Raw genomic sequence first — 10757 nt, forward strand, 5'->3', positions numbered from 1 at the left:
TCTGTGATTTTCAAATGGACTAAATTAAAAACCAGCCATGAAAATGTTCAGAATTCCACTCAAGGTACCCGAGATTCAGAGAACCAACCAAGAGGAAGAACAAATAGACAAGTCTCAATAGTTTTCCGAGCCTTACCATAAAATACCAAGCAGGCATCAATGTTGCAATGTTGCTGAAACATTCGAAATACAAGCAAAGGACATATCAAGTGGCCACCCCAGCAAATGTCCAAGCCCACCGAGCTAACAGAGATACTCCTCCTTGACACACGTTTCTCCAAACAAGCCTGCGCAAAACGGTGAAGCTTTCCGCACGCACGCCGGTGCCAAGCGGTGAAACTTGATGTGAGAGGGCCGACACGTTTGGGCTTGGATGGATGGACGGATGGTAATGGCTATACCCTTTGTAACGGGCGGCAGCTTGCGATAACCTAACCTAACATTTCGTTATATCTTCTTTCTTCAAATATGTATAAATTTTGTTTAAATACAACCCCCCCCCCCCCCCCCCCCTTAAAGTGTTTCCACTGCTTATTTTTATCTGTATTTTTACCCCTCCCTAGATCTTTTCCACCAATCTTCCAATCTCCTCTAGGTTACCGCAATTCTTTCCCCATCCATTCATCCATCCATGTCTGCAAATCCGTAGTCATCACCCCAAGAGGGTGGGTTGAAGCCTTGTGCACCTTAAAATTACATGTTCTATACACCAACTCATGTTTACAAACAAACAGGAGCGCCCCTAGCGGACGCCACCGGCGCCGTGCATGCGCGATGGGAGTGTGGGCAAGAAGCTGGCCGTTGCCCATAAACAAACCATTGAAATGCGACCAGGGGCGGATTTAGAGGGGGGGTCTGGATGTCCTGACCCCCCTCTTGATTTTTGCATGTGTAAAATTTAGGGCGTGAAACGAGGAAGAGGGGGAGGGGGTTCCTAAACATATGGTACGCTGACCAACACCTGACCCCCCCCCCTCAAGAAATTCCTGCATCCGCCCCTGAATGCGACTTTGTCGGCGTCATTGTGAGTCCCCCTGCCCTTTTTCGTGTTCGAATTGTTGATTCTAAGTCTTTCTGGCTATGTCTGACTATCTTGAGCGGTGTAAGCGAAATTACCGAGGCTCGTTACACCGCAAAACTTTGCGTGAATAATGTGACATGTGGCGATTCATTCCGCGTGGACGCCGCACTATGTACGCTAAAGCCTGATTCGCATCATGAGATTTCGCTCGCAATTTTCAGTCGCGACGCCGCTCGACTCTGCAAAAGCGTGAACTTTAGCTGACATGGTCGACGTCGATACTGAAAATCGCAAGCAGAATCGGACCAAGTGAATTAGGCATAACAAGTCGGTGATGGTCACTGGTGACAATGATCAACATCTCCTTGTATCTAGCGTTTACATCGAGCCTGCTTACTAACCTTCAAATTTAAGTCTTTTGAGGCCTGCACTTACTTCTTATCGCAAGTACCGGACCAACATTTGGTCTACAGGTCGGCGTCGCCTAAGAGAGCAGACGACAAGCAGAAACGTTTGAAAGAGCAGACGAAAGTTCAAACGATGAGGGGGCCGTTTGAACTTGAAGACGCATTGAACATAGTCCGCAGGTGGTCCGCACAACTTGACGGCTTTCTGGTGTTCATGATGGAACAAAACAAATAAATCTGATGACCACAAGTATCCGTGAATTCAACCCAAAGTGCTTCCCGCCCAAGCAATCGTTGTCCAACGGCGTCTGCTTTTCCCTTTTTACGGCACACATCCAGATTCTCGGACGAACCGCGCACGTGAAAACTGACCTTCAAACCTTTCTCGACACTTTTGGTATGGCCCCAGTCGCGGCGTTTTGACGAGAAGGCAGGATTTTGTCTGGTTCCTTTCAAAACAACGCAGAAATGCATGTCCGGCCTGGGGACTACTGCCCACAGCCCCAGACCGGAAGTGCGACCGACGCGCCACCACCGCGCCGTGACGTCAGAGAGTTGGGTTCGTGTATAGTTTCCCTTTCACGGTTGTATATGTCACATATAGTTAGGGTTCAGAGTTTTCAGTTTAAACCGATAAAAACCGATTAAAGTATGCCGAATGCATTTTTGGGAATTCAGTTTTAACCGAAAAAGGTAAGTTTTTAAGTTTTGCGTTTTCAGTTTAAACCGATAAAAACCGATAAAAGTAAGCCGAACCTATCCTCTAAAATTCTGTTTTAACCGAAAATGGTCAGTTTTTTAGGGTTGTGTCGAGATGGGCTGGGAGAGGGTGGGAGAGGGGGAGGGGAGAGAGGGCATTGCAAGGTTCAACATTGTGTGACCACTTCGTGATTGCCCTCTTCCAAGGTTAAAGATGCAACAAAAGAGGTATTGGGTGGTTCTCTGGAGGACATCTGTGTCCTTAGTGTGTCAAGTTCCTGGTCCTAAAAAAAAAAGTTTGGGTGTGGGCTAGTATAAGGTTTTTAGCTTCATGCAAGATCTGCAGCCAGAGTTTAGTGAGTACATGAAATATGTTGTGCTTCAAAATGCCGCAACGTGTCTCTTTTGGTAGTCACATTTGGTTAATTGGTTGATTTTGGATCAGGCAGCGCTTCATCTCCTCAGCCTGCCAGTGTCCAATGTTTACGTTGAGAGGGCATTCTCGAAGCCCAGGGTCATTAACAGTAAAGAATGAGCGTGGATCAATGAGGAGAACCTGGGAAAGTATGTATGTGTTTACTACAATAAGATCACGTAATCCTGACGTACAGAAGGTGAAAGTTCCATGTTTTTTAAACACTAACTTGTTTGTATTTTTTTTTTTTTTTTAGTTACACACAGTTGCCAATTGAAGTGTCAATGATTTTTTTTTTTTTTTTCAATGTATTTGTGCCGTTATTTCTTGAGGGATCACAAATATCAGAGTTACAAGCATCATCTGATCCGGAGCCCGATGGTGTTCTTTTCATACATTCACCGAAAAAAGAAAAAAAAAGGTAAACTTTTGTGGGCATAAATATACACCCCTTAAAAAAAAACCCATGAAAATTGAATCTTAAAATAAACACAGAAAAAAGTATGCCGAATTTCGAAAAAATAAAAACCGAAAACGTGGAACCCTACATATAGTGTCTATTTCCTGGAATTCAGCCCTATATATATTTTCGTTCTTAACTCCCGTTCTAGATTCAAAAAGCAATAAGATCCCCAATGAATTATCACCCGACTGTTCCTTCTTTATTTCTTGTTTTCGTGCCCTGTCTATTTATTGTTAAAGCTGATTTCCCCTGCATCCTCTCTTCCCACAATTTCCTCTCAGTTTTCTTTATTCCCTTTTTTTACTAATATGCTCTGATCGGCCCTATCTTGGTAAGGGCAGTGCAGTGTTGCCAACTCAAAGACCCCTCTCTAGAAATACCGAAAACCGCTAAAAACCAGCAAATCTTTGAGGTGCACACAATTGATTGCTGTAATTAGTCTAAAGACCAGTATAAGAAATAAGAGAACAATTAGAAGAGAGCTACGTTTTTCGACATAGATCGCTTCCACGCAGAATACAATGTCCACTGTGTGATCTTACTGTTCACAAGTGTCACCTTGTTGTCTGCCATGCCTGCCGACGAATGCCTCAGTCGTTCCGATCTTTAGTGGAATATTTTCTGGCAGTTCAAAGCTTCTGAGACCAAAATTCACTTGCTTTGGAAAAAGTATATGTCACAGTTTATGTCACTCGTCTAAAGTTGCTTGGATCTTCCAGACCCATGTTTTTGTATTCTTGCGCATAGTTAACTGGAAAACTTGATACATTCACGCACAAATCAGTTGAAGGCACGTTTCGAGGTTTGCCGCCACTGTGATATCTCAATGGCGTCGCAAACATTAATCTTACCGACAAACATTTGGCTCCAGCAAGTAAAAACGACGACCACACAACTTTAACTTACCAGAGAAATTAAGTTATTTATGATTCATAAATCTAAATATGAGAACATTTAAAACAACCAGAAAAAAAATATGCTAACATGGCATGAAAACCGCTAAAAATCCCGCTGCCCACAAAACAACCGTTTCTCTCGCTAGAAGGCTCAGAAGACCGCTAAATTAGCAACACTGGCAGTGCGGCTGCTTTAAAAATGAGGGATTCTGCCAAGCTACAACACTGTTCATAAAGTCACTGAATGTTCCTATACCGTCTCAATCGCACCTTCAGGTTTTCCGCCCCCAGTTCCTACGAGCATTCATCCCCATTTTTTCGTAATTATCTCCAACTTCGGGGTGAATGCTTGCTCGGTATGTTTCCGGTAGGTATCTGCATGAATGTTTACGAGCTTGTTTGCATTATTACGTCAACTTCAAAATTCCAATTCGCTTGAGTTAGCCAAAAGCATTGTCCGTCTTGGCTTAAAATGACAAGTTTGCTGTGGGAGCATTACAGGAACCAAAGTAAGACGGGGGACTTTTCAATGTAAGAACTTTGATACAAACAAAATTTGTCTTCTCCTCCTACGATTAAATTCAGTCTGCTTGTCACCAAAATCGGGAATGAATGTGCCAACTGACTGCCTTGGCACATTCCAGGTGCTCCCAACAAAACATATCTGCCACCTGCCGATCACTAACATTTAGCACAAACCCAATGAAAGTCCTCGCACCGCCATTAGCCCAGCCCGCAAGTCCTAACAATGATGATGCCACTCTAGAGGCCACTTGCCACACACTCCGACAGGAAACTGAACAGATCTGCGCGCGGTATTAACATAAAGTAGGAGCGGAAGTAGCCGACCGGTATTCAGCTTTCATGATGTCGCGTCTGCACGAGTCACCATGTGGCGACCAGCCTGGGCAAAGCAGAGTATACCGCAATGATGTTTGGGCAGGACATCTATTGACGACGGTGGAAATCACGAGTTAAGCTGCAACAAGGTAGAAGCCTGGGCCAAGTGATACATGCTTTATGCAAAGAAAAAAAAAAGGAAGAGGTTTCAATCACTCACCGGCTGTCTTTCCACTCCTGTCGTACGTCCTTGAGCTTGGTGTTTCTCATGTTGGAGACCGAGTACACAAACACTTTGTCATACTTGTCGAAGGCATCGCGCACCTGAAACAAAGGACAGTTTAGTGGTGTGCACTTTGGAGGTCATGCCGTCATTAATGCTTCAAGAGCGCGTGGCCACAGTCAGCGACGGGATTAGAACGACAGGGAGTCCTTTAGCTGTCCCTCCTCGAGCACGTTCTTCCTACTTCAATTGCATCTTGGCGCCTCGCAAGTTTCGAGCGTGCACGCCCAACTAAAGCCCCGTAGGGCAACAAGTGTGTGTGCCGGACGCCAGGCGTCTAAAGGAGAAACCCGGCCATTCCCACCTTGTCAGTGACTCAGCAAGAAAACATTGCACCATCTTCACACCGTTTTCCTCATACGGCTAGCTCTTTACTGCAACCTGTTTACTCTTATAATGCCGCAAACCCCTGAACGAATGCCGCCCCACGGTGAAAGATGTCGGGCGGGTGGTCATTAAGAGTGCAAAAGCAAAGTCGAACCAAAACCCGGCAACAGAAAGGCAAGTACTTGCTACGGTCGCGCTTGACACGGGATCCGATGCCAGAAATCGAGGTGGCGGCAAATTCGTGTTCGGTGAGCGGTAAGCATGCGGGAACGTGCTACAAACTCGCATCTCGCGGGAACCGACATGGCGGATCACGACAAAGGCTGACCCGAGTTCTAAGGTGCAGGAAGCTCGCGGGAACCTGCCATAAAATCTCGCACACAAAGGGAACCCATACCGCAGACTACACCCACGGCAAACTCTGGTTTCACGGCGCCACAAACACGCGAGAACCCGTCGCAAACTCGCTCGCCACGCAAAGTAGCAGATCACGGACGTGGCGAACTTGAGTACTGGGGTGCTTTTTCTCGGAAGCACACTGTGGCTTGTGCAACCTATGCCCACCGACAAAGCAAGAACGGCAGGGCATGTCTTTCAAATGCCCAGCCTCCAGCACCTTCCCTTTCGCCGTGCTTTGGCTGTGCATGCACGCTCGAGAGGCATGAAACGCCGTATAAGTGACTAAAGGCAACAGTGGTGGTGGCAGGAAAAGGCATGCCCGCAGCATGCGTTTTGGCCGAATGGCACGAGCTGCGGCCCTACGGAGCCATTGACACATACTCCCTCTTATATGTAAAAAAAAAATTTTATTTTACAATTATTAGCTAATGTTACGGTACAAGATATATGTGGGCGTGGACACCGCGTGCGTCGAAGCTGCCAGATAAAGCCCTCTCCTCGCCTTGGTCGCAAGCGGTGCCACCAAATGGCCCCACAATGTGCGGCTAATGACGGCCTGTCAATGGCTCCCGTGCTTCTCTATGGGAGACACACTTGTTTTTTAAAGTCGTTTTCTGGGTGTGCCGCGTCACGAGGAACTTGGAACTTGCACCACGCACGTTGCTTAGACGTTGCTTCATCACTGACGCCATAGTTTCCTGCCTCAACGGTGGCAATGATAACATTTTTTGTGAACGCATTTAAAGGGGTAGGGAAACAAAATTTCAGCGATCATTTTCTAGCTTTAATGTGTTGCCTGTTGCACCCCAACCTCAAAAACACCAGTCTTCCGTTGAAAAGCACGAGAAAACTAATTTTAAAGCTACATAAACAATCTTCAATGTGCACCTGGTGGATGCATGCGGAGCCTATTTGGGAGGTAGTCTAGCAACGTTGTGGAATCTGCTACGTAGTCGTGACGTAGCAGATTCCTTCGGAGCTGCGCCGCTCTTTGGCATTTTAACGTTTTCCTTCTTAGCTTTCCTCCTGAACTCACAAATCGCGCATTGTACCAAACAGTCCAAGAAGACGGAAAGGAAGGACTCCCTTTTTTCTCAGACCCTCGTTCGTGCAACCGGAAACAGCCATTCTCCCCCTAGAAGATTAGCCCGTCGCTCAAAACTCAAACAAAAGTTGCTTTCCCCACCTCGTTCAGCACTAAGCTGACAGTGTTGTGGAAGCTACGTGCTTGTTGGGCCAGCCACACGCTCGTCACCCCACGGGTACTTTGAACGGCTCGGTTGTAACGCGTTGACGCTATTGACACCACCGCAACGCTGACAACGCCACCAAGGGCAAAGCTCATAATCACGCCAGCCTTGCTACGTCACGAACGCGGGGTATCTTTTCTTTCTGTTTTTGTTTGCGCCGGATATCCCAAGACGCATGGCGCTCTCCGTTCGCTTCTCTTCGAGCGCTTGCTCGAGTGCACCGTTTGGAACGAAAAATATAGCCAATCGTTCAAAATACAAACGCGTGATTATCATTTACGGTTATTATCCGTCATGCTTGACTCATTTACGAACGAAATCTGAATATTTAAATTTTTGTTTCCGAACCCCTTTAAAGGGCAACTCCGCTTCTTTTCCAGTTGTGCAAAACTATACAGTTCTCTTTGTTATCATCTACAAAACCCCCATGGCAAATATTACGACGGAATTCCGCCTAGAAGTTCATTAAAATCGCTGTCAAAGTTTGACAAGCACGAATCCGCTGGTTTTGGATGAGACGTGCGGGCCAGACAACACTGCCCGGCTGCATTTCCGCTTCCTCCAAATTCCTTCTCCCGGCACGTCCGCGACGTCATCAAGCATGTACAGCTTTTTTGTTTTCAATTTTGTTTTCTTTCCGGGGGCGGGTGGCGCCAGCACCGTGAAAGACGTGAGAGACGCGCTCGGCCGGCCCGGCGCTCGACTATTGATACTACTGATAAGCCGATCGCCTCGTTGAACGCGGCTTGTGTTACATTGCATACTTTTGAACACCAAGTAAAAGGAGGAGAGGGAAGCTGCTTTTGTAAGAATTTTGAGTGACAGGTTAACCTTCTATAATCTTTTGAGAGGAGAATAGCGACGCGTGTGCTAATCCAGGAGGCACAAAGGAGGATCCTGATAAGAGGGGAGCTCCTTCTTCGCCTTGTATATCACGTGGGTGTACATGCTTAGTGATGCCGAACATACAATGTTGTCCGGCTTTGCCACCGTTTCGGTTTCGGTTTGTGATCATGGCTAGAGTAAAATTACACGAAAAATATTTTATTTTTTGCGAAACAAAGGATTGGGGATTGTTTTTGAGTGCTTCAAAAAGCAAAATCGGCCACTATCTCAAAATTTTTGAAATTAAGCGGAGTTGCCCTTTAAGTGGAGAGGTCTCTGGCACGGTGTTCAAGCCAGAGCGGCAAAGACTCTTTTCTGGTTTTGTTCTTTCCCTTATTCTTCCGTTGCACCCTCTGGACGGCGGAGACGCGATCAGCTGAGGCTACTTGGGCGCACGCCAAGAGGAATTTTTCTGGTCGATCGCGTCGCGGCGTTCACTGTGCTGTATCTATCTATATGTGGCTTGCATTGACGTCGCGTCGGCTGCCATTGCTCTGTACCATGCTCCTGTGCCCGTACCCTCCGCAGCGTACTCTTCGCACCACAGAATTTGTTGTCGGCCCGAAAACAAATTCCATGGAGCAAAATGCATGCTGCAGAAGGAACAGGCACAGGAGCATGGTATGGAGCAATGGCGGCTGGTATGGTGCCATATAACGTCACGTGTGAGGCCTGTATATATATCTTATGCTGTGCCCGTTATTAGACCAATAACCCTGTCAGACAGGCACCTAAAAGGGCCTTTATGCCAAAGGACCTTTAGTGTAGAGGTCCTTCTCGTGAGCCGGAGTTCCCGCAACTCCTTTACAGCTGCTAAAGGCGTACTCTCGTCAGCAGCGGTCTAGACTACAGAAGCGAATTGAAGTGAAAGATCTTACTGTTATCTAAAATCAATGTTTTTTGTTTTTTTTTGTTATTGAAAAAGAGTGTGTTTTACCTAACGTCTGGACAGACCTCGGCCTACTAATAGTTTTCTGTACTCACGGCCCCGGCTATCTAGTAGGCCTCGTCGTCCCGCTCCTCGCCTGCTCGCATCGTCCGCTTCGGTTTTCCTCCTCTCTATTTTCCTTACAACCATAGTTATCTGGCTTTTATTTCTCTACATTATATTTTATCATCCTTTAATCGTGTATTGCTAACTGTACTGTATATATATAATATTTTTTTGTGCATATATATTTCTGTATCTTACTCTCGCGTTGTGGAATACGTCGAACGACGGAGGAGCGTCCACAACTAGGAAGGGGTCGCCGCGCTTCCATTGGAGCGTTGAGGCGACCCGGTCGCTGACGCGGTTTGAGAGGATCAGCTGGAGGACTTCCGACGCATGCGATGAAATTCAAGCGCGAGCACGACGCCGAACTGAACAGGGCAAAAGCGTAGCAGAAGTACGGAAAGGAGCGGGAGCACTGAGCAACGTTAGGACTAAGTGAGCAGGCATAGAGTTGATATATGGGCGGGGAAACACTCAGTATTGCCGCTAATCGCAAAAAAAAAATCACTTTGCTTGGGCTTAAAGTGGATTTTGTTGTAATAACTCGACTGAACTTGTCATTAAGACAAACTTTAAGAATTATTTATATTGCCTGAATATTCTTTTTCTGACGTGAATTTGACTTACGCGTATGAACGAGCCACGAAACCTCTATAGCTATAAACATAGTCTAAACAACATTTACCTGCGCTGTCTGGCACAGCATAGCTAAAAGGTCATTTGAAAATCCCAAAGGCCTTTGGCGTAAAGGTCCTTTTAGGTGCCCGTCTGACAGAGGTATAAGCTTATAAATAAAGTATGGCGAGTATCTCTTAGGCAGTTATTTTGTTTTGAACATTTTTGCTGTAATTACTACTACTTGTGATCGCTGAAAAACTAGTTGCACTGAACTGCATCAGACCGGTTGAATGCACAGTAGAACAGAGAGAAATGCCTCTAAGATGCCCAATTTTCTAACCGTAGCACATCATTTTTTTTTTTTTTTTTTTGTTTGGTTAGTAGCAAGGTAGTTGGGAGGAATCCTCTCAGACACCCTGTTGGTGGGCGATCTCTTGGGGGGGGGGGGGGGGGGGGGCGTTTATTTGGTATTTTAAGCTCTTTCTCAGCGTAACACTGCGGTATTATTTTTAATTGTATGAGCATTGTACCAACTTTCTTCGTTAAACAAACTTACGACAACGTGACGCGCAATGAGATTAGGCAAACAACCAACAAATACTATCGTCACCTTTTGTACTAAAGCATACGTGCTAAAACACAAAACGCGTTTTTTATTGTATTTTTTTTTTTTTTTTTACTGAGAATCAGATTTTGTAAGAACTACTTCGAGTGGCGAATAAGCTGTGATCAAAACCTACGATTTCTAGGTGACAACGCCGGTTTGCATTAGTGCAGTATGATTACACTGTGCAGACACAGCGATCAAGACATGTCTACTATATATATATATATATATGAACAATTCATTCAACGATGGCACAAATACGATCACATCACACCTAGTACGCATTTCTGGAGGTGGATCGACCAAGAGTCATGACTGACGAGGCTTACCTCTTGAATCAGATTTTGCTTTCTAGGAAGACCCTTCTTTTTGGTTTGGGTTAGCGAGACTGAAATCGAGACAAAAATGCGTTAACGTGTGCGGAATCATCCAGATAAGCAAACGATTCGTAATAAATAAGGATTACCTTGGCGATTCCGTTTTGAACGCGGCATTTCTAGCAAACGTCAACACAAACCACGTGCTCGGAAAATGCGGACGCGACGGACGCGCCGTCCACGGATTGGATTCAACTGCCTCACCCAGGAAAAAAGCCTCGCGCGGTAGAATAATTTTGTGTACATTAAAATGAACATAAGTTAAAAATTAGTATG

The 10757-nt window shown here is 45.8% G+C and overlaps 1 protein-coding gene across 1 annotated transcript in view; it reads right to left on the reverse strand.

Moving 5' to 3' along the window:
* The window catches only part of LOC8041001 (mRNA turnover protein 4 homolog), a 52308-nt gene extending 41659 nt beyond the window's left edge, over positions 1 to 10649 (reverse strand). The window contains exons 1-3 of the mRNA XM_040223173.3: positions 10571 to 10649; positions 10434 to 10492; positions 4962 to 5065 (exon numbers count right to left, since the gene is read on the reverse strand). Coding sequence (XP_040079107.2) covers positions 4962 to 5065; positions 10434 to 10492; positions 10571 to 10598 — 191 coding nt within the window. The 5' untranslated portion in view covers positions 10599 to 10649. The remainder of the gene's footprint in view (positions 1 to 4961; positions 5066 to 10433; positions 10493 to 10570) is intronic.
* Between the last annotated feature and the right edge of the window lie 108 nt (positions 10650 to 10757).

The sequence above is a fragment of the Ixodes scapularis genome, unplaced genomic scaffold (assembly GCF_016920785.2).
Source record: "Ixodes scapularis isolate PalLabHiFi unplaced genomic scaffold, ASM1692078v2 PGA_scaffold7__128_contigs__length_106722199, whole genome shotgun sequence".
NCBI classification, from domain to species: Eukaryota; Metazoa; Arthropoda; class Arachnida; order Ixodida; family Ixodidae; genus Ixodes; species Ixodes scapularis.